This window comes from Ceratosolen solmsi, unplaced genomic scaffold, assembly GCF_000503995.2.
Source record: "Ceratosolen solmsi marchali unplaced genomic scaffold, CerSol_1.0 scaffold30, whole genome shotgun sequence".
Classification (NCBI taxonomy): Eukaryota; Metazoa; Arthropoda; class Insecta; order Hymenoptera; family Agaonidae; genus Ceratosolen; species Ceratosolen solmsi.
In genome coordinates, this window is record NW_011948421.1 from 1,887,036 (window position 1) to 1,912,595 (window position 25,560).

Here is a 25,560-nt window from a genome sequence, read left to right on the forward strand (position 1 = left end):
AAGGAAATTTTTTTCTCTCTTCCGTACAGATCGCTCGTTGAGGTATTGGCGCACCTCACGTTTAATATGCGCTCTCATTCAAAAATGAAAAAATGTGTACTACGTATACATTCGTAAAGAGTGTAAAAAATGAAAGCCGGGCTCGCTTTGATAATAATAAGCTACGGGATGTGTAATCGTTATCATATGGAGCATCGCTAGACGGTGCTTGAATGGCAGCTACTAATCTATCGCTGAAACAAAACATTAATTGAATAGGAGGAGAAGGCAATGAAGTGATGGAGATGATCAGGATGATCAGGATGAGGAGGCGGTGGCTATAATAACGAGCCCAAGCCTCGTGTAAAGTTAGCTAGTTGATGGCGCATCGCTGTTCTCATTATTTAGATCCTTATGTCAGTTCGTTAAGAGAGACGACACACACTTTCTCCTTGGATCGTCAGGGCCCGGCCGCCCCGCTTACGGGCAGCAGTCCTTAATTTTTTCCCAATTTCATCGAGACTCGCGGAAGCGTTTTGCGCTCCTAGAGAACCCATCCCCACTGCCATAAAACCATTCCTCGTTAATAATCGCCCACCTCGATTCGTCGATTCGTCGATTCGTCGATTCGTCATCCTCCCTTCCTCCAGCCTATACCAGCCCACGAGAAGGGGGCGGGGGGGGGGGGTTGTTTAGAGTTGGATTTGCCAGTTGCGAGTTGCGAGTTGCAAGTTGCAGTTGCAATTGATAATTGATGTTGGTGTTGGGAGGAAGACGGCGGTGGTGGGTGGTTGGGGGTGGGGTTAAAGGTGGAGTTGGAGGATTGAAAAGTTTAACCCAAGTTTAACCGATAGAGACGAGTTGGGTGTGGTGTGGTTTTGGGGGCTTATTGGGATTGGAGGGAATAGGAAACGATGAGCTAGTTAGCCCCTAGACTTTGGAGCGCTTCCTGGCGATGGCATCCTCGACGGCCTTGAGCTGCTTGAGTAGCTCCTCCCTTCGTGTGCTGGCTTTTTTGGCGGCCTTGGCCGCGGCAGCGGCGCTCGCCTTATCCATTGGCGGTGGTGAGTCGATGACGCTGCGCTTCTTGCCCGCGGCGATGCTGCTACGGTCGGACTTTTTGCTACCGCCCCCAAGGCCCAACGACTGCTGCGGCTTGAGACTCATCTTAAGCTTCGAACCACTGAGCTTGAGCACCTCCTTGAGATCCTTGCGTCCAAGGGGCGGCGAGGAGATCTTGCGTCGACGGATCTCCGCCGAGGACGAGGAGGAGTACGAGGAGTCCGAGGAGTCCGAGCTGCTGCCGCTGCTGTCGGAGCCCGAGCTGCTCTGCGATGACCTGCGGGTCGTTACCAATTATCGTTACCTCCGGAGCCTACCTCTCTTTTCATAAGCGACCGTCGCTTAATCAGTGCCATCGACGTCTAATTCCGAGCGGGCGTCAAATAATTTTTCCCGACACTGGGATGTCGAATGGTCACCGCGAGAGGCTGCCGCCAATTAATTAAGCCCATTCGACGATCAGAGACATCGATAGAGACTTACATAGACTAGATATTTACATCAATATTTATATCTCGAATTAACCGAGTCGTTAAATTTGCGTACTTTTGATAAGAATGGTCGCGCGATATCAAAAGGAATATTACTTTTAGCAGCATTATTATTTTAATTTCATTTATTATTTGAATCTCGACTTTATCGTGTGCCATGTACGTGAAAAAAAAAAAAATTAAAAAATAAAAGCTAATTATAATGTGAAAATAAAGAACTCGTATCGATAAAAAAAAAAAAAAAAAAAAAAAAAAAAAAAAAAAAAAAAAAAAAAAAGACAAAAACAAAAAAACAATCCACCCCATTCGTGACTTATAATTATTAGTCACACGATGCCTATACATTTAGGGTTGGATCGTTTCCTTTATCAATCCAGGAATAATAATAAGCAATTATGTTAAAGCGATATGAAAAATTTAAACTACTTTTATTTCGGAATATTTGAATTCCTCATTAATCGCTCTGTATATCCATAAAGCGTACAAATTATAAAATAAAAATTAAACAATAAATTGCAATAACTCGCGTCATTTTATCTCTACAGAAAAGTAAAAACATTTATACAATTGACTTTTTCAATTAAATCAATTTATTAATGTTACAACGTGCGCGATACACGTTTAATACAAACTTAATTCAAAATGTATACCAAGCTTAAAACATCCAATGTAACTATAATAAAGCAACACGTAATTATAATTTAATTCAATACAACTTTATTTAACCATTATATATATTTATATATATATATATATATATATATATATATATATATATATATATATATGCACGTATGTATGTTTATGTATGTTTATGTATGCATGTATGTAGGTATATTAAAGAGTTAAAAAAAAATACACAATGAACGTTTATTAACATTAAATGAATTTAATGTTTTTACTTTTCGATCAAAATAGAAATTTCTATCATGAAAATGAAATATTTAAAAGTAATTTTCTCTCAGTATAAATGCGTTTTCTTTTATCATGTAATCCATGACGATTTAATAATTCGAACATTTGTAAATTAAAATTAATTTTTCTGTTGTTAACACACTGACTAATTTACAAAATCAAAATAAAATTTTACCTATTCTTCTGTAAATTACTCAAAAATAAGGAGTTTAGAAAAAAAAAAAAAAAAAAAAAAAAAAAAAAAAAAAAAAAAAAAAAAAGGTACATTTTTCAATGGTCTTACGTTTAAATGTTAAAGTCAGGTATTTTGGAGAAATAGGTACGTTTGAATGCATTGAATAAAATTAATATAAAACCTGTGAAGTCATTTTGATTTGCAATATATAATTAACAATATTGTATATTCATAAATTATTAAAATATATATATATATATATAAAATTGATTTAATATTCCCTCTAACGTTATTATTTAACTTGAATTTTTGATAATTTTTTTAGGCCTTTAGTACTTTTACAGCTTAATTCGACAAATCAAATCGTAATTATACTATCAGTTATACTCATATATAATTTGACAATAGAAATTATCATTTTTAATATTTTAATGTTTATCATGTATTCTTGATTTATAATTTCTAGTTTTCCGAGCACATAATATTTAATAAATCTCAACAATAATCAATGAACTGATTTCATAGTACATTATTTATACACGTATAGGTGTACGTGCGTGCGTGAGTGGCGTACGTGCGCGTGTGTGCCTCGGGTATATTTCGTTTAAAATCACTTTCAAATATATGTGCTAATTGTATATTATTTTTTTGTAATTCAGTAATCGCAAAACACTCACATTCTCGTTACAGCGTCTAAAAACAAATGTTAAATTATCATGATCGCTTGGCGTATTATTAATCGTATGTTTTTTGTATTGATTCATGTGTTAAGGTTATGTTGAACCGTCGGGTTTGGTTATTCAAAGCGTCCGTGTAATTATTAATAACGAAGGCCGGATATTGGCCATTAATATTTGTTATAGTAGTACGATAAACATTTATATTAAAAACACCTTATAAAAAAGAGAATATTTTCTACTGAAAAACTAGAAAATAAATGCTTCATCGATAAATAATACGTACTATACACAATAAAGCATTATGAAGAAGCACCATTAATTTTATGATTTCTAATATTATAGTGGCTAATTTCTCCGAATGACTTTCTCCCACAGGATGCGCAATAAATACAGCATTAATAGTACGTATTATTTAATATAATTCTACAGGATTGCTCTTTATCTCGAATATTATTTACAAGAGACGTTATTCGGAGAATTTTATTGGAAAATTAAATGGTAAATGAGTAGTTTTTTTTTTTTTTTTTTTTTTTTTTTTTTTTTTTTAATAATAATTATAAAATCCACTGTATTATTTTAGTTTACAATTAGGGAAGAGCAGAGATTTTTTTGTTAAAACAAACCACAAGCATTACATTATATTTATGAGGCATATGCCTCTATAAATATACATATACGCGTCATAAATATATTGATTCTACCTAAATTACAAAGCAAAATATATCTCTAATAAAATTCTTGCAAAATTTTCCAATGAAATTCCCATAAAAAGGTGCGCCTACGGGAAACTACAGATTACGTAAGTGCAGATTAATAGGATTATTTAATTATTAATTTAATTATTTTTAGCTTACCGCTTTAGTTTCTCTCTCCTTTCAGATTGCAACAGATAAAATTTTTTAATGTATAATTTTAAATAATAATAATAGCACAAATTAACGTACATTTAAGCAACAAGTACTGAAAGAAATTCAACTATTCATTTTCATCGATGACTTCTTTCTATTTCATGCGAGCTTAACAAATTTAACAATAATTTGAATAATATTTTTAATTATTATAAAAAAAAAAAAAATTACGTGTTTGACTGCTTGTCACTTCCAACATCGAGCCCTGACAAGTATGCGTTCCACAATAAATTCTTACGAGAAACAGTCCCAATTTCTTGTAGCAACCTAAAGACGCAATAGAATTCGTTTTTTAAACTACAAGCGCATTGTCAGAATCATAGTATCGATTAACTGCATTATTGGTATAATAAGGATTATTGCATGCAATTATATAAAGTGAAATGCCAAGCTGTATTGCAAAATTAAAAGCCTTTTGTATCAGTATAGGTAATTTAGGATAACAAATTATATAAGTAAATGTCGTTTATTCAAATGGTTTGTTAAGCTACAGTCTGCGAAAAAAATACTTTAAAAATAAATTATATTATATTGCAATAGTGGATTATTTAGAAAAGGAAATGTAAATGTTTTGTAGTAATAAGTGTAGATTATTTTTTATTACAAAGAGTTGAAAAAATTATTGTCCGATAATCGATGTGTACTTTTAGAATAATGTGTATGTAAATGTTTGCGTATCATTTCATGATTAATCTTGTATCTAGCCAGACTTATACTTTTTCCAATCAGCTCATAGCTTCAATCACTCAGCGAAATTCATAATTATGATTAGTATAATAAATATATCTCCATTTTAACAATTGTATATAAACACGCGCGCGCGCGCACACACACACACACGCGCGCGCACACACACACACACGCGCGCGCGCGCACACACACACACACACACACAAACAAACAAACAAACATATTTAATTTTGTTATTTTGCAGTTGTATACAGCAGAGATCGATAGCTTCTGACATAATATTAAGAACTTTTTTTATTTGTTTATTTAAGTGTAACGACAGATAGTGCATACCAATCTTACCGCTATATGTTTTCTCGAAAAATCAGTACAATTTATCTGATTCGAAAATGGAGGAAAAACATCTCTTTACATGTTTTTTTGTTTTTGTTTTTTGAATAAAATTATACTTTTAAAAAGTGGCTCGTATTGGCCGAATAAAAGACTTTTACCAATAAACGTTTAAATTATTAAGAAATAAAGTAAATCGAACATTTGTACACTTAAACGTAATAATGATTTTTATTAAAGTACATAACGTCCTATGACGCTAGTAACTAATATTCCCATCATACGGTTCTACGTTCTTAAGAGATTTGAATTTCGCACCACAAGAAATTATTAAATAATGTAAAAATTAATTTCTTCTAGACAATTTATTACGATAGTATTACAACAATTGTACAAAGGTTTTTCTTTTTTTTTTTTTAAATAATTTATTCGATATCTCATAAAGAATACAAAAAAAAAAAAAAAAAAAAAAAAAAAAAAAAATTAGATATATATAAGTGTTAAAATTTTTAATTTACACAATTTAAATTTGTTTGAATAGTAATATTTTAATAAAGTAATAGGTGGAATATAAATCTTGCAATTTTAATTAAAAAGAGAGATTAATGAATCTTTAATAAAGAATAATCAGTAATAAGCGTAAAGAACACATCATTTATTGAAGTACCAGACAGCCACAATTTGCACATAGATTAACATAATAAATATAAATTATTTATTTTATTCAAGGTATACACATGTTTATGATAAAAGCCTTTTAAACTTCTTGGTTTATGCAAACGTTGAATTTAAATATTTTCAACATTTTTTTACATTTTGCAGTTTTCACATAGTATAATTGATTCATACTACGATTAATATAAGTCTGAAATAAATCGAAAAAATTATTTAATAATACGGACGGACATGAAGAAAATATTAATTAGTAGTTGACGTCATCATACACAACTAATTATTTCAACTCACCGATATTGATTTTTTTTTCTCTCTTTTTTTTTTTAATAATCTTTTTAAGTATTGAGTTGTTACAATGTTCTGAGGATGCGCTAAATTATTCTATCAAGAAATTGGGACAATTTCTTTTAATTTCTTCTTTTTGTAAAATTATCGATATTAAAAATTATTATCTATTCAAGGCTGAATTTTAGTCATAAATCAAATACACAGAAAATGATCTTGATAATATATTAATAATTTACTCTATTGTTACTTTTAGAAATACGTATACTTATCAATTCTATAAGACTCAGCCAAATAAATGTGTATTATAATTATGTACACATAGGTGTTCCCTATTATATTATATACGCAAGTGCTAGACGAAACTATTGTTCTTCTAGTTTGATATATATATATATATATATATATATATATATATTTTATTAAATATATATTATTATATAGGATCAAAATACCGTCTATGATCAAATAAATAGAAATTATGAAATTATTACTTCAAAGTTATTCAAAACAATTAGCTCGACAAATTAATGTTATACATTAAATAAAAAAAAAAAAAAAAAAAACCATTATATTAAGACATTATTCGCCTGATGAAGTTTATAACTTGTCTGTTTATTTCAAAGTATTAATTTCATGATGTGCTCAATAAATAAAACTAAGCCATTACGATTACTTATAGAGATAAAAATATGAATAAATTTTATCTATGTAGAACGCACCATTAGAACAGTAATATAATACTTGGTGTAATATTGTAACAACTCAAATTTACAAGTTTTCAGAATAATATAAAATAATCATGAAGTTAAATGAAGTAAAAATAGTATGCAACAGCCTATGGTAATTAATTATATGAAATGAAAATTGGAATGAAAGAAAATACAATGATTTACGATTAAATTTGAAAAATACAAATGAACATTTATAATTGACGTAATAATAGACTGATCCTCTCAATTATGAGAAAAAGAAGGAAAAAAAAAAAAAAAAAAAAAAAAAAGGAAAAAAAAAACCACTTTTATTATAACGATAAAAATATTAATAGATATTGAAGAAAACGAATTGGGGTACAGAAGCGTTGAGATAATACTTCGAACAAATGAAACAAATTGCTTTTAAAGTTACAATGCATTCTGCAGACATTTGATATTAGCTGGCAAGTAAAGTTTTATTACTGTTTTGAGGTGCGACATACACAAATAATATAGACTACCAATAAATAAATATAAGAACGTACACTTTGTTGATTAATTTTTACATATACAAACGTACAGGCGGTAACTTGTAAGAAAAATATTTAATAAAGTACCATTAATTAATCAATTAAAATGATCATCCGCTTATTTTGCTAATCAAGGATATACAGCACAGTGAAGGAAGGATATATAAAATTGAGATTGTCGTCGCTTTATTTTTAATAGATTTTTCTTTCGCATTGCGCTATTGTAAGCAATTTTCAATATTACGAAGCTAATATTATAAAGCCGTAAGCGAGAAAACTATATAAGAAAATTAATAATTTATTTTAAAGTTATGCTTTTGAAAGTTTATAAATATTCGTATAGTTTTTTAAAGTGAGTTAAAAATTATCTACAAGAATATATAAATTCGGCACAAATTATCGTAATGAATGAAAAACAATTAACGTTGTGGTTTTATACAACAGTTGATAAATAATTTACATCGACAAAGGTGAAAAATGTTTAACTTTGCAAGATTTTTCTGTTGCGTTGAAATATTTTTACGGCAAATTTTTGTTGGAAATATTACGTTCGGTATGAAGTACTGGATTTTTCAATATTTATAACTAATTGACAAAATACAAAATTCAATTTTAAACGTTTTAATAAAGCAAAGTACAAAAATTATGCTTATAAGCAAATATATAATGTGTATACCTTGAGCAAGCAAAACTGTAGATTGTAAATTAAAACTTTAAAAGGAACAATACCAGCCAAGCAAAAATCATTTAAATTTTTACGTTTAAGATTAAGTAATAATGCTTGTTCTTTACTTGTTGTGTTCGTAAAAGTTACAAAAATTTAAGTGCACCAATGATCAAATTGCATCAGATCATTATATATTCATATTATCCCTCTATTTTGTTAAATTTCACTATTATTATTATTATTATTATTATTATTATTATTATTATTATTATTATTATTATTCTTGTTGTTGTTGTTGTTGTTGTTATTGTTATTGTTATTATTACTTTAAGTTATTTTACTCAATTGAATTGGATAGTATTCACATACCGAGACAATACCATAATACTTATTTCAAATTTATTACAAAAAAAAGAAAAAAAAGTGGGCCTCTTTTGTCCACTCTCATATCGGCTTTCACACAAGACTGTTGTTATTGTTGTCATTGTTGTCATTGTTATTGTAGTAGTAATAGTGGCATAGTAATAGTAGTGTAGTAGTAATAGGCTTTAACACAAGACTGTTGTTATTGTTGTTATTGTTGTTATTGTTGTCATTGTTATTGTAGTAGTAATAATAGTAGTGGCAGTTGTTGTTGTTATTGCTATGATTATTATCGTAATGCTTTTCCACTAGATATCGTCGATGATGTACTTTCCGAGCGATGGCTGCCGTCCGATCTTAATTTGTTATAAAGCGCAGGGCTATGCGACTCGAGAGTGGACTTTTGTACGCGACGTTACAGGCAAAGTCGTTATATAAAATGAGATATAACGGTGATTTTGCTTGCTCGCTCTCTTTAGTCCATGAGGTCGAAAATATTTTACAAATACATTGATTTTGGTTTAAGGCATTGCTCGGTATGTAAATGTGTCGAGATAGGTATTTACTGCCTCATTGCCAGTTGGATTTTCACCACCCGAGCGGCGCTGGTGTGTACGATCGACGGCGTATTATTATTTATTATTATTTCTTGTTGTTGTTGTTATTATTATTATTATTATTAGCCAGAGGAGTTTGAACACTCGAGCCACCGAGGCATAATCAACGATGAAAACGTGATTAGGGTGAAGAGCCCTTGGCGTTGAGGTTTCGCGCGAGGTGACGTCGCATCTCGATTGTCCCTCGTCGCGACAGTAAAAGACCGAACGAGCAAACTCTCGGCTTTGAGGTGTTGAATTGGGTTGAAGTTAGTTTGGTCTGGACGCTACGTCGTCGGGGTCGTGCACAATAAAGGGATAAAAACGCGAGACGCCGAGGGCGTACATAATAAATAAATGAAACTTCAAGAGAGGATGAGAACGTACCTGGACCTGGAGTGGCTCTTAATAACCTTGGCGACAGCCGCGGCGGCGAGGGCGGCTTTGTCCCTGGCCTTTTCGCGCTGCTTCAGGTGACTGGCAAGGGGACTCGGGGCCGGGGGGTTGAGGGCCCGCCGATGGAGGGCGACCGAGGGTGAGCAGGAGGCTGGCTTGGAGGAGGCGCGCGGTGACGGGGCTGGTGGATTCATCAGCATCGCCGCAGCAGCCGCCGCTGTACCACCGCCCACGCCCGCAACGCCGAGGCCCCCGCCGAGACCCACGCCGCCCCCGCGATGATGCGACGAGACCGAGCTCGGGGGTGGGGAGGGTGGGATTTTCTTGCTGCTTACTCTGGACCTGGAGGGGGGAGATGGGGAACGGGACCTGGAGACGGATTCATAAGAACTGTAGCTAGTGCGACTCGAGCTACGGCTAGAGCTAAAAAAAACGTTTAACAGTAATTTTTTCACTTCATGAAAAGAGACTGATGCTTGTTATTCGTTTCAATTGCTTTTTTTTTTGTTTCTTATTTATTTAATTATATTTCTTTACTTTTTTCGTTCGTGCTAACATCGACTTTTTTCGTTCGTTATTTATTCGGTTATCGTTTCTTGCGCGCTTAATGGTTCGATTTCTTAGTTCGCTTGCCCCGCTCTTTTCATACCACGAGACAGGAAGTAAAAGAGAACGAGACGGAGAGTAATATTGAAGATTAAGAATGAAAGAGTAATAATGATGGATTCTTGTATGATGGGGGAGAGGGGAGGGGCAAAGGAAAAAGGACAACTTGTACACTGGAGCAAATGTTAGTAGAATGAGACTATTTGAAAACGATTAATTACATTAATTAGATTCAAAGGAATAATATTAATCAACCAGAATAAGAATAAATTAATAAACACATAATTAGGTTAATAAAGAATTCATGTATTAGTTTTCCTTATCTTCAATTTGTTTAACATCTCTCAATCCATATTCTATTTTCAATATTACTCGAAACAAATATTTATACCACGCAAAATATTTACAACATTTATATGATTAAATTATCATTTCAGAAGCAATTTTTTATTATGCAGCTTTTAGAATTGGCTATGATCGCCTAGATAATCTGCAATTTGATTAAAAAAAATTTTAAAAAATTTTAAACGATAAAAAAAGAAAATTAACATAAACAAGTTTTTCAGCATTGTTCGTTTCATTTTTTTTTCTTTTATTTTTATTTTTGTAAATGCGTTTAATGATAAAATAAAAAATTTCACACACTTTATTGCACGAGTGCTTAAAAGAAAAAAAGATTATGTTAGCATTGACTGTGGTTTTAGTATGTCTATTTTAAAGTGAACACTTGAATTTTAATTCTTAAAGGCTATCTTAATCCGAATTACGATGTCACTTAAATCGATCATCACAATTTTCTAAAGAAAATAGGTGTGTGTGTGTGTGTGTGTGTATCTAGAGAGAGAGAGAGAGAGAGAGAGATAGAGAGAGAGAGAGAGAGAGAATTAAACATAGAAATAGAAATACCTAAATTAACAATTAATTGTTAAACATTAATATTGCGCTGTAATAACGTCCTGGACGTTCCTTCTTAAGCATTCCATTATAAAAAATATTAATACGTATGCCGTATAAGCTACTTTAATATCGTAGAATAGCTAAGCTTATATTGTCTATTTCAATAACTTTATCTTTTATGATTGACAAAAAACAACTATTTATGCTTTTGTATGGATAAAGTACGTTCAACAATCGAGGAACAAACGTGCTTTTATATTTATAGGCTAATTATCAGTTATGTTCCAGTAGTTACAAGTATGACTAAGAGCGAGGCGGTTATTGTATTTTTGAAACATAGCGCGACAACTTTGTAATTGCATTACCATGTGTGGCAAATCACTCAATAACTTATTATTCCATTTTAGAACTAAAATCTCTTTCAGCGTCAATAACAATGTAAGTTACCTCAAACGTCGCCAATAACTGCTTGGCAAATACAGCTATCTAACGAACACTTGTACACTTGTGATCTATCACATATATTTGACCGTTAAAACAAAAAAAAAACGAAAAACAAAAAAAAACATTTCACGGGAAGATCGAATAATAAAATCATCTTGCATCAGTCTTTTCTCGATAATTCAGTGGACCTTAAGCGTTTCGTAAAATACGATTGCACGAGTGCATGCGCATCGGAATGAAAATATAAAAGTGAATGCTAGCATATGAAAGGACCAAGAAGAGGTTCAAACGTAAAAGAATAAAGCACGATCGCAGCTTAATAATGTACCTCGATGACGAATATGATGATCCGGATGAGTAGGACTGCTTCCTCGAGTGCCTCGTGGACGAGGTGGCGTGTCTCCGCCTGAGCGATCCTGGGGACTTGCGTCGCATCCACGGGTCGGCCCACTCGTCTCCCCGGCCACGTTCTATCGGAGGCGGTTCTTCCTCGCGCCAGGTCTTCGCCGATGGTATGCGCTCGACGATGACCTCCCGCGAGGGCCGCTTGTGCTTCTTCTCGTACTTGGCGACAGCGCTGCCACCGCCACCGGCACTCACACCAACGACACCACCGCCTCCGCCGCCGCCTGCGCCAACGCCGCCGCCTCCACCGCCACTAACGCCGCCTCCACTGCCTCCGCCGGCACCAGCGCTGCTCGAGCCTCGATGGTAGTAATCACGTTCGCGCTCCCGCGGGTCCGGTGGGTGGGGCGACGGAGATATCGAATGAGGCGTACCTCGGGCGACCATGTGGTAATCCACGCGCTCCCGGTACTCTGCTGTACGAGGCTCCTTGTAGTGCACCCTCCTAAAAGACGTGGCTTTTTCATTATTGTGGCTCGCTCTCCTCGACGTCCTTCGCGCATCGCACCCTCGAGCTTCGTCGCGGCTCAATAATTGACGTTTGCCTCGGGCCGATGACGATAGAAGCGCGCTTGAAAGACAAAGGATGGTACGCCGAGATAAGAGACACGCGTACACTTGCCGATTCAAACACAATCACTTTCAATTTAAATCAATCGACGATCCAACTTTTACTCCCCTTAATGGCATTAATAAATAAACAGCAAGGAAAAAAGAATGAAAAGCTCTTTTAGCTCTCTTATGAGTATTTAAAATGAAAAATTAAAAAGGGAAAAAAACGCAAAATTTGAAATTACTTTACAGGCAGAATCTTGTCGTAAGAAGCAAATAATTGCGCGATACATTATTTGCTCGTGATAATTAATCTGCTAAAATGTCAGATAACTTGAAATCAAGGGGAAAGCAACACGTGCCGTTACAAGACATTGGCATACACGAATAAATATTTATAAAATCAATGTTCTTATCGCGTATGTAGGCGATGGGGATGAAGTGTTGGAGGAAAAAAAAAAAAAAAAACTTTTACGGGCTGCAATAGTGAACGGCATAAATAAAAATAAGGCTAAAAGACGAAAGAATTGATTAGAATGAGATATAAGAGTAGGCGAGAATGCGAGCGGCAGAAAGTGAGATAGAATGATTTATCGATTCGATTCTGATTGCGCTTTATCGTTTCAACCATGTTTCTGCATTCGCGAACTACGACTAGGAGGTATAAAGATTCGGTCCAGATTGGCAGAAAGACGGGAGATGCCGCCATTCACGCTAATTTTCGTGGATAAGGTTAGACCGCGACGATGCAAGACGATGCAGCTCCAACGTCGTTTTCATTATGAGCGAGAGATCATAAGAGATAGGTGTGACTTAAGATCGAGCATAAAACGAGGAGAGGAACCTGTAGTACTCTGGTGGGGCCCCGGTATGGTAGTAAGGGTCGGGCTCGCCGGTGTAGTGGTCGGGCGTCACCCTGGGAGCGCCCCGACGTGGCGGCGCCTCGCGTGCTGGTGGCCACCTCTCGACGGGTGGCTCGGGACTCGCCGGCCTCACGTAGTATCCGGCCTCGCGGTCCAAATCGTCCTGACCGATGCTAAGGTTCATTTTCTTCTCCTCGAAGTCCATGTCGGACTCCTTGCGCTTGTTCGCCTTCCTCATCATCTGCGGCACAGGGCGTCGCTGGTTAAGTCGTTAGCGATTCGGGTCGCGAGCCTCTCGTTCGGCTCGACCGGAATCAATCGGGCTAATCGTTCATAACTAATCGACGGGGGTGTGGGTGGGGTTGGCCAATTCCGAGTCGACACCAACATTCGCGCCTTTACTTGGCGATGGAGATCGTCGACTCGCAATTATCAAGCACATTTTTCACATTTTATTCGTTTATCATTATTTTATTACAGATTTCGTTTTGATGACATTTCAATTGTCCCTTAAAAGTTTCTTTAGCAAATCGATTGTTCGTTAATGAAAGTCGTCAAGTGCCGGATTGGCCGGGCACATATTTAAAATTTGACATTACCGATAATACTGACTAATTAAGAGATTTAACTCCGATAACTGCTTACGTCACATGTGTACAAGTATAAATAGTCAAAGTATACTAAATATAGAAAATATACAAATATTTTAAGGATACGATAATACTAAATATATTCCTTTAGTTTAGCATGAAGTACAGCGCGTACGTAATACTAATATTTAAATCCATTTCGGACAAATGAAACAGTTATATACATGATTATATACTGGGCATTGCGCTCAATAACTTAATAGAATGTCAGATTTTCTTATAATGAAGAACAAGAACTTGCCCAAGTCGTAAAACTTTCGAAACAGTAAAATGATTATAAACTAACGGATTACCTTAAAAGTCTAGTTTCGTATGACAATAAGATTAAGAATTATTGATAGCATAATAATACTACATTTACAGGGCTGATTGCATAGTTATTTACTAGAAAAATTAATCATCATTCTGTTACATTAAACGTTATCACGACTCTGTAGTTATTTATATCATAACCATGTTATTTATTATTCTTAATGAGATCGAGAACAATTTTCAAAACAACAATTCAAAGTAAAAATTGTATCAAGAGTATGTTAAATTATTGTTTATCAATGGTGGTAGTTACTTAAGAAATAAATTATTTCTCTATTTTAAACAGATTATCTTACAAGTAGTCTTAAAATTTGCTGCCCCTTCCATTTTGCGGGTCGCCAACTACGAATCTAAAGTAAAAATTTATAGTTCAAAATGATTTGTCTAATATAACGAACTTAATAATTAAACATTACACTACAATAGTACACTTTTACAATAACTACGCAAATCTGTAGCAATAAATTAATTAAAATGAATTGCCAAATAAATTGAAAGCATCTACCACAAGCATATAAAGAAGATTTTCCTAAACTATGTTGTCCCTTTGAATTTATAATTGTCCAAGTCATCAATTACAAACAGAATAGAAACGATTATACATTAAAATATAGTAATAAATGTAAAAAAAATTATCATAATCAGCTCAAATTACGATGACGTTTATACTATCTTCGAAGATTTTTTAAAAGTTGAAAAATATTTCAGCTACATTGTTGATCTATGATCAAAATTGTATATGAAAACAAAATTGAAATTGAAACGAAATATTTGACATTCTAATTTTGTCATATCTTTTAGCTTCTGTTTTTGCGACTGAGATTTTTAGAGACAAAATTTTTCATATAAATTATGATGAGCTTATTTTTACAATTGCTATTTTATTGTTATTTAACCCGAATGATCTTTACCCCTGTAATTTCCTATATTACTTGCACGAGATATTAATAGACAATTAATTAAATAAAAGCATTTACACTATTCAATTAAAGGGAAATAAAATTAAAAAGAAAAATAATATATATATAAAAACTATTATGAAACAATATTTCAGCAATGACAATAACTTGATATCTTAAATTGACATTTAAGATATTAAATTAATGAACGGTATAAAATGTTTAATATCAAAATAAACTTCACTAAGTGAACTACTAATGTCGAGTTAAAATTCTTTTAATGGATGAAATGACAAATAGCCCTGATAATTTGTATTTTTTTTGTTTTTTTTTTTTGTTTTTTTTTTGTTTGTTTCATTGTGCATATTTACAAATTTATAAATTTCGCGTTTCATACGAAAATGTAATTCATTGAAACTCTGAGTTATATTACTGTAGTGTATTGATTTAATGTTCTAAAGTACAAATTATTCTTTCTATATATATATATATATATATATATAAATATATATATTTTTTTTTTTTTTGTAAATCACGTTTTAAGTTATTTTCACTGCTAATTATGAATCCGGTATCATTAAATACTACACGATATATCACTTACTGACCCCGTTTTATTACAATATTAAATCTAGTAGTCGCAATAATAAGTTCTTGTGCTCATAATTTACTGTCAAATATACATTCTAGCATGAAACACGGATACGTCACATAAGGTTCATAATATTCAAAGATCGTAAAATATTATATAAGAATTTAAAACATCGTCAACTGCATTATTAAACCAATAGTCACGTTTCATAATAAAATCAGTAATTACTTGAAAGCAAAACACGCGCAAATTCATTGATTAGAATTTTTAATATAAATATTTTTGACTTTATATGAGTTTAAAGGAACGATGGGCATTAAGTAAGTCCAAAAGAAATTATTTCACATTTAAGATATTCTAGAAAAAATTAACGACAATTTAACTCATAATCCAATCGATTTCAAGTGGTAAAATAAAATAATAAGCACGTTACATATTCCCAGTCCAGTGTACTTGAACTATACTAACGCTACTCCAAAAGTAGCCTTCCACTAACGCAAACTGTTTCAAAACATTGACTTCGAATGTAATTTCTACACTTTACAGCTTGAAATGAAATTAGTTTGCCACTTATGGTGTCAGCTTAATAATACCGTAATTAATGTAACTACTTTGATTATCTACGACATATTTACAGCTAATAAGTACATTTACGACATAAAGTAGCCTTAAATAAAACGAAAATATACAATATGAAAAGACAAATGCAAAAGTGCACCGAATAATATTTCTCTGTGTATTGCAGCGCCGGAAATCACTGTGCGAGGCGCAAGTACCCGCGCAGGCCCGTCCGGGCGAAACAAGAAATATCATTTGCCAGTGCGAGCATCAAGCCGAGCGATAAAATCTCGCGTTCTAGCAATCACTAACCTCTTTGGCATGTCGCAGGCCTCGCTCCCACGCGCTCTCGGACACGGCGTCGTCGGTCTTGGGTGGATGATGGGGCACCGGGGGCCCGTAACCCGGCATCGGTGGTCGCGCCATCGGCGGCCTCTCGATGTGCGGCCGAAACTCATGGGGCCCCGGTGGATGGGGCGGAGGATAGGCCATCGGGCGCACCATGTCGAACATCGTGTAGTTGCCCTTGTCGGTTACGCCCGGGTGGAGGAAGCGGCAGCTGACGCCCCACGTGCACTGGCCTCGGTTGTAAAAACGGCATACGGGACGGGGCTCGGTCTCCTCGGGTCGGGCCTCGTCACCGTCGCTCAGCTCACCCTCTTCGAGCTCAGATTCCGCCTTCTCTCCGTCCTCCTTTGTCTCCTCCTTGTCATTTATCTCGCCGGCCTCGCGCATCACCTCCTTGTCCTTCGTCTGGAAATTTCAAACGATAACATGCGAGCTTCGAGCTCCTTGGAATACCAACGTCTGCTAAGAACTTTTAAGTAAACGTATAACCCTTTATTACTGACAACCGATAAGCAGATATTGATCTTCCTATGCGTCGCCGACAACTCTCAAATTACTAAAAATATAGCTATATATGTTTATGTAATTTTGTTTGATAATAATAACCATAACGACGTGCTTAAATACAATTGTGTAAACATTATTTTGATTCGGCGTTATTTTAAATTACACGAACGATATACCGGGAACATTCGCCATATCATGAAATTTTGTATTTTTGAAATTCGACATTCTCAACTATATTTATCTATAACGCATTTATCATACTTTGAAATTTCATTTCGATCTGTATTTGATAGGATGTATTATGGTATCGATCGACATACGTGCGTCTAAATAACAAATTGCTTTCAATTTACAAATGGGAGAAGAAACTTTAGAACTATCATAAGCTTAATAAAATTAATGAATACTAAATTAATGAATGATTATAATAAACTTAATGTGACTTAACGTATTAATAAAAGTGCGAATTCAATCAAATGAATAAATATTACTTCAGCGATTGCTAATTACATCGATTGCGTTGGAATTTACGTGTGTTTGATTGCATTGGAATTCAATTGATAAAACTGCCGTGGACTATTACTTTCGCTCATCTTGCAATTTATTTTAAAAACACTGTCGGTATCCGGAATTCTTATGATGATAAATCATCATACAGAGACGTTTCACGTGACTACAAATAAAGCTATAACCACCTCACAATATCGAATAACTTGAAATAATGAGCTTGAATAAATCACACCGTTTCACAATTTACAACCTTTCGTAATCATTGCACTAGGAATATTGCATTAGTGGGATACGCATTATTTCATAAAATGTTATGTTACCTTCGCCTTGTCCTTGCCCTTATCCTTGCTCTTATCCTTATTAAGGCTCTGCTCTTTAGGCCTAGATGTCTCGATAGCCTCGGCGTCGTTCTTCTTAACCTCCTTGGCCTCCTTATTAGACTGCTCTTTATGCTCAGCCTCGCCATCCTCCTTCACGTCCTTCCACTGGCCGTCGGCCTCGAAATCGAGTTGCTCGGGCTCATCGTTGAGGGCGGTCGTGTTTCCACTTATGACCGTGACAGTTCCGTTGCTCTTGGTCTCTCCGTCGGTCGTGAGATCCGCTGGGCCGCGGACATTACTAGGCCCATTTTCCATGGCAACCCCGGGTCCCTTGAGCTTGCCCTCCGGTCGGTGATGCTTCTGCTGCTGGTGATCGACGACAGGCAACGGAAGAGTCTCCTCCTCGGCGCTGTCGAGGTCCGACACGTCCGAGAGGTCTTCGCCGTGCGAGAGTTGAGCTGCCTCCTGGCCGGCGACCTTCACTTGCTCGACCACTTCATCGGTTTCCATCTCCCCGTCGGAGATCTGCTCGCCATCCATCTCGTACTCAGTCTCGTGGGGAATGCGAGAGGCTGGAGCCGAGGGTGAGGGTGGCTGCCTGTCCTCGGAGGGACTGCGAGGTATTTTGGGTGTACTGCGTCCGGAACTACTGAAACAGCATTGTTCGATAGATGTTTAAATAGATCTAATTCAACTCATTGTTTTTATTTTGCTTTCGAGGGACTCTCGGATTGAGCAAAAGATTTTTCCTCAGAATTAATCGTCAAAGCATATGGTTGAGTAGTGCGGTAAATGTAGGTTAGCTTTTTATCGAGCTTAAACGTAATTGTGAAAATACATTCGAGAACAATAACATTGCGATAAATTGTCAAGTTGAGAGCATTTTTCAAAAGTATGATGAAAACAATCTGATTCTAGCAATTTTATATTAAATTAAGCATTTTCAATTTTAGGAGCAATTCAATTAGAATTGAACGATAATATACAAATCAACCTATATGACAATGAATTAAATATACTGATATTCATCCTGTAAATATATAATGTATGATCGTAATGCGTAAAAAATCTAATTTGTACGTTTCATACTTGATTTTGGTATTTATTAATATAAATTAATATTAAATTGATGCTTTTAAGGTTTGAAATATTAATTTGAATAGATTGTCAATGATCGTGTAGAAATTCTTTAGAAGCAAACAAATGTTACAGTTGGTGGTAATAAAGTAATGAACGTGCGCATGCGCGCGTACACACGCACACGAAACGCGCACGTAAGTACAAATAAAAATATTGAGAATAGTAATTGATATTCTATTTGAATTCATATTTTTACAAAAAAAAAATATCGTTTGGTATTTTGAAATATTCTTCAACTATTAAACTTTATTACTCGCAATCATAATAAATTATAAACAGTATAAATGTTATTATTATATTACAATAAAATTAAAAATACTTTGAATTTACAGAAGAATATTAAAAATTCCTGTAGATTATCCTTAAATTGTATTTTATATATTAAAACAAAAATGAAAGTCTTATTACGTTTTATTATAATATATCAAACAATATATGTACTATACACTACTTATGGTTCATTGTATTCAGAGATATTAAAGTTTAATTGTTGAAAAATGTTTCAAAATGCCAAACGATATTTTCCATGCATGCAATTATTCAATGAATCAAATGATCGATGAAAAATTATAAGGTAGTTAATAAAAGTTTAATATAATTATGATTGCTACTTAATAGCAACATAAAAATAAAATTACTATTATTTATTATTATGACTTGCCGATAGGCTGTTTAGTCATGAAACTTGTGTGGGTTAAGCAACAATGCAACTCACAATTAAGGATAAGAAGTATAAAGAGAAGAAATCGCTCACCCTGTGGGTGATTTGGGTATACTATGCCTGGAGCCACTGTGTTTCGACCTGGGGGAGTTTGGCTCCGAGACATAGGATTTCGGTGAGACAACATCGTCCATGTGAGGACAGCTAACGGAAGTTGGGCTCGACCTGTCAACCGATTGTGCGGACCTCGCGGAGCTCCTACCGGCCTCGGAGTGATGCTGTGAGTCCTCTCCGGAATTCGACTCGTCGTAGTGAAAGTTCTTAGGCGAGTGGTGACAGGAGCTGTGCTCGGAGCCGCCTCTGTCGTCATCGTCGTCTTCGCTGTCGGTCTTCATCGGTGAGGTCGGCCCATAGTCCGGATCCTGTGACTTGGGCGAGGAGGGCGCTGAGAGCGGTGATTTGGGGTAGACCTGGGCAGATACGGGCGAAGCCGGACCCGAGATCTGGAACTCCTCGGGAGAGGCAGGTCCAGAGGCCTGAGTGCTCGGGGAGGCCGGCCCCGAGATCGGAGAGGCCGGCTCAGAGGTTGGAGAGGCAGGGCCGAAGCCAGCCGAACCTGGGGAAGCTGGTCCGGAGGCTGGGGAGGCTGGTCCGGACAGCGGTGAGACCGGACCGGAGGCGGACGAGGGATGACCGCTGCTCGGTGACTTGGAGCGCCCATGCGATTGCGAGGATACCGAGCCTTCCGGCGTCGAGCCCTCGGCGCGATCCTCGTTGTTGCTGTCCGAGGAAGAGCTCTCGGAACCAGAGTCCGACATTGTCATTAAGCTAGTTCAGCCTGGAAAATAAATTACTGTAAATTAGCCTGCCTATTCCTGATTTATCCTCCTCTTTGTCGCTCTTATTATATCTAGAGCTTTACTTTTATATGTATGTTTATTGTTTATAGTGTCGAGTTCTTTCATTTTGGATGATAAATGAGACGGGATGAAAGCTCAAAAAACTGGTGAACAAAACAACATGTGACATTAATCTGACATTGTGATTTACTGTTGCAAAGATTTTTTGTGCTATTCGTACACAGTTCAACAATATTACATATGAAATACCTTTTCAACGGGACTCTATTCTTCAAGCAATACATCATATTTATTTGACGACAAAAATCAAATATAAATTAAATACAGTACGGATAGCTTTACATTAAAATTTTTATTAATAACGTCACCTAAATTGACTGGATCTGAGAATGATACAATTATTATACATATTATTCTAATATAATTCAACTGAAAATGAAAAGTTATTCGGCATTTATAAACAATTATGAAAGAGCATCTCTTTCTCAGTATCTTATCTCTGTACTCTATGCAATGCATGAATAATCAGAAAGTTCAACAAAAACTTCCGTATATTATTATTATAATGTGTAGGCTAAGCAATTTTAGGTTATTTTAATTGACAGATTTCCATTCTATTTGAAAGACACACAAGCTACTCATAATTATGTCTACGTTGTAAAAATTTTTTTTAATAAAACAATTGTTCAATATATGTGTACTCACGTGTCTTTATATTTATTTAGATTGATTTTAAAACATGTAAACATTTAGTATACAATTTTGTGTGTAATTATTGCATTTTGCAGTAGTTGAATAATATATGGTCACCAGATTTTTTAGCTACATGAACAGGAAAAAATAATGACTAATGCGTTCGGCCTGTGCTACTTTGTGTAATACACAAAGTCACAAGATCGATGACCCAATCTATGACTTTGGGCTACAATGGTTTCTTTATTTTATTTTTATTTTTATTTTTTGATTTTAAAGTCTAATTTAAGTACTCACTGAACTGTGACTTATAGAGTCACACTCAGCAACTGGCTGGCTGGGCTTACCTGTGTCGAAAAGAGCCCATGCGTTATTTGCTCTTGATGTTGTAACGCATGAAAACATGTCTACGAGCATGTCGACACGTGAAACTGTTTCTCGTGCTCTCTCTCGTAACGAACTCGACAAGTCAAACTCGCGCTTTACTGTTACATACTCGGACTTTAACTTTTTACTTTTACTCTCACGTACTTTCTCGAACAAACTTTTTTCCCGATAACTTTTCTGTAATTTACAGACTGTACTCATTTTGGTGGCACCGACAGTTGTAAACTTTATGTTTTTCATTTTTGTCAACATTTTACAATACTATGTTTTGGTTTATACTTAAACTTTTTCATGTTTCAACTAGAGCACAACACAAACTACATTGACATACCGAAACGCAAACTGTAAACTTATATACTTTTTGCACTAGGTTGTTTTTTTTTAACGAGCGAACTTTTTGACCTGAAAGAATGGTATTTGGACGTGCGAAAAAAATAGAATGTATTAAGAAAATAGAAAAATTGTTATCAAATAAAAAGCTGGATATAAAAATTTTAAAAAGCATATGCAAGAAAGCCTTAAATCAAGCAATCGCGTAAGGGATGAAATAAATTATTATTTCAATTAGAATAACTTTAGTTGCAGCAGCTAATAAGCATACATATTTTATTCAAACAAAGCTTACACACTTCAAACATATTCAAAATTGTATCATTAACTTTATCTAAGCTTGTATTTATTTAATTCTATGTAAATGGTCGTGTTAATAAATTAAAAATAGATGAATTACAAGTGGATTGAGGCATTTATTACATATCTCATTAATAATAATAATACATATCACTTAATCATCTCTCAGATAGTATATTTTATTTATTTTTAAATATGCTACTATTTATTAATTAAATTATCATTTGTTAAATGAAAAATTACATTTGAATATTATGAGTCTGAAATATTTAAATTATTTGTTCTGTGTAATTATTAGGAAACTTTTGATTATGTAATCTATATATTACAATTTATCTACTTGTGCCAATAGTTTAATAATACATGAAATTGTATGTTTAAAACTATTAATTTAAAGTAGCCATTTAATTATAATGTAAAGCAAATGAATTACAATTATCAAAACTGTGACAAATAGAGGTTAATTAAAAGTAATATGTTATTAAAAAATTTTATCAAATAACACTATTTGAAAGAAATAAAATGAAGTCGAATAGTGGTGTGGTACCTATTCTTAGGGTCATTTAACTAGATAATTTCTCATATTCATAAGTAATAATAATATTTTTAAGAATCAGGAAAGAATTAAGGATTCAAATTTCGAAGACAAACTTATGTATTTACTTTCTACTCGATAATAATAAGTGAGCTTTGAACGAGGATCAATGTTTAAATTTAATTACATCAGACCAAAAATTGGTGTATAAACTTCCTCCGCAGATATTCGCATGAAGACTTAAAAAGTGGTTACAACATGCCATTGTGAATATTGAGGTTACGTCAGAAAGACATCGCCGCGGTTTATGTTATAAAAACTGCTGCAACCAGATCCAACTAGCATCGCGAGGCAGCTCCCGTCTATCTCTACAATTTTTAAATTATTGCAAGCCCACATGAGTGAAAAGAAAATGTTGAACGAAGCAATCCAAACGACGAAAAGAAGAAAAAAAATGTATTTGAATGAGAGAGAGAGACGGAGCATGCTGCGTCTCGCTCGGCTCGTCCGCGTCACTCTCCTCTCGCGTGCTTGGTTTATAGATTTTTATTGTTAAACGCATATAAACGCTTAACAAACAAACAAAACAAAAAAAAACATACACATATACGCATATATATATATATATATATGTAGATATATATACACACACATGAATATATCCAATATACACGTACGCGCGCGATCGCGCGTGTTTTTATGTGTGCGTGTATGCGTGTGTAGGAACGCGCGCACAAGTGTAGGTGTGCATGCGCGGGCATACGTATATATATAGTACGCATGTGTATGCGACTATACACGTATTTAAAATGTGTATGCGCGTGCGCGCGTGCATACGTATATATATGTATATATATATGCATGCATATATTTATAGCTACGAATTTAAAAATTATAATTTATGTGTGTAATAAATATGCGAGCAATTGTCATAAGGAGATTAATCCTTTAGGTGAGTATTGTGTGTGTGTGTGTGTGTTGTGTGTGTTGTGTGTGTGTGTGTGTGTGTTGTGTGTATATATATATGACTCCGAGTCCGAGTGCGCCCCTGTGTGCGTGTGCGCGCGCGCTTAGGTATCGTTGAAATAAAGAGTGCAAAGGTGTACACAGCACTGTTTTACAGACGCATAGGTTAAAAATCATAGGCCGCTCATATATGTGTGTACAGGCACGGACGCACGCATGTATTAACGTCGTCCCATTTCTTCATTACTTAATTCGCCTCTTAAGTATTTTGAGGTTAAGTACGTTACCTTACGATGGGCCTAGTAGACGGGAGCCGGAGCCGCAGCGCCGAAAGAGGAGCGAGAACTCGAGAGCGTTAATGTTCTCGACCGGCTTCGACGTCTCACACGACGTGGTCGTGGTTGCGTTAGCCGTCGCCAGCAACGCCAGTTTCGTCTCGCTCGTCAATAAAGAAAAAGCCTCGGCAGATCTCTCAGGTCGCCAACGACGATCCCTCTTGTCCGACGGACGACTAGGTGCTCTTTTTTTCTTACTCGCTCGGCCCGTCGCTTGGGCGTTCCTTCCCCCCTCGCTCTCTTTGTCGCTTCGTGAGAGAGTGAGAGAGGGAGAGGCGGCCGTCTGTATCTACGCGCCTGCTGCCGCTGCAGTCGCCGCCGTCATCGCCGCCGCCGCCGCCGCCGCCGCCGCCGCCGCTGTCGCTGTCGTTGTCGCCGCCACCGCTGCTGACTTGTCCTCGCTCTCTCGTACGATTATTCGTGCGCTAGCCAGCGTTACTGCCGCGGCGTCGGCTTATTCCGTGCTCTGGAGAAGCACGACGATCGATGGCCTCCCTCGGCTTTCCGGCCTTCCCTGCCAATCGCTCACTTCGCGCAAAGACCAATCCGCGTCCCGGGCGTCCCGACTCCTAGTCCCTCCGCGATCCTCGTCACCCTCTCCTTAATAACCCTCGACCGAAGCGCTCCACGCGGTCACCTACCGCCACCTCGCACTTCGTCGCTACTTTTAAAGGCCGACGAGCACCGGACGACCGTCGTACCATCGAGCTCGTATCTCCCCGTAGTCGACCAGAGCCGTTAAGAGCAGTCGGTTGGACAATGGAATGGAATCGGGTTGATTACGCTAATATTACAGCTAGAGGCAGCATGTTGTGTCGGGGCCGAGCCTAAGGTCCTCGTACTCGTACTCGTCAATAAAATTCTCGTTAACTCGAGTACACGCAGTATACGTGCAATGACCTATGGTTGAGGATTGCCGGGCATCGAGTAGAAGAACTAAAATAACCTCTTAAATGTGGAAACCACTTGCTTTGTTCCCCACTGCGCTTTATTCGTAATAGGTGTTCTAATATGATCAAGGGGCTCTCACTCTCTCTGTTCATCGACGATTAATTTGCCTTGCCGAGGGGATACTTGCGACAACTAGAAACAATCGTCGAGGTGCTCCGATGCAATCGCCTCTTGTCGTTACGAGCCTTTTTTTTTGCCTCCGGTAGCAATTTATTTTTGCTCGAATCTGCTGGAATCTGCTCGAAAAATGGCCTATTTCGACTGCTTAAAATTGATTCGACTGATTAGCTTTAAAGAATGTTTCAATTTTTTTAAACTCTAGTTACGATACTTTACACCCACTCGATTATGTATGCAATAAGTGAACAAGCCTGGCCTGATTTTCATTAAATATTGCCGTCGCTTGTTAATAGTCGGTAATTCGTTGTGATTACCAATCATGACGGTATAATTTAATAATTCATAATGCTCAAGTAATTATGTTGAAACTGCTTTTCGGCCA

General features: G+C 35.8%; 1 protein-coding gene across 8 annotated transcripts; it reads right to left on the reverse strand.

Moving 5' to 3' along the window:
* Nucleotides 1-762: 762 nt before the first annotated feature.
* On the reverse strand, nucleotides 763-24,418 carry LOC105361276 (zinc finger CCCH domain-containing protein 18). Of its 8 annotated transcripts, XM_011498393.1 has the most exons (12): nucleotides 24,060-24,417; nucleotides 21,602-22,043; nucleotides 19,795-20,539; nucleotides 17,901-18,549; nucleotides 16,528-16,968; nucleotides 14,463-14,516; nucleotides 13,186-13,445; nucleotides 11,713-12,234; nucleotides 9,429-9,860; nucleotides 4,382-4,477; nucleotides 4,157-4,174; nucleotides 763-1,318 (listed from the first exon to the last, which is right to left on the reverse strand). In XM_011498393.1, the coding sequence occupies exons 3-12, from the start codon at nucleotides 20,523-20,525 to the stop codon at nucleotides 910-912; spliced, it is 3,612 nt and encodes a 1,203-aa protein (XP_011496695.1). In that variant the 5' UTR covers nucleotides 20,526-20,539; nucleotides 21,602-22,043; nucleotides 24,060-24,417; the 3' UTR covers nucleotides 763-909. The 8 variants fall into 8 exon arrangements, with proteins under 8 accessions (XP_011496695.1, XP_011496698.1, XP_011496694.1 ...); XM_011498396.1 differs by lacking the exon at nucleotides 21,602-22,043 and having other exon boundaries at nucleotides 9,429-9,806; nucleotides 24,060-24,418; XM_011498392.1 differs by lacking the exon at nucleotides 21,602-22,043.
* Between the last annotated feature and the right edge of the window lie 1,142 nt (nucleotides 24,419-25,560).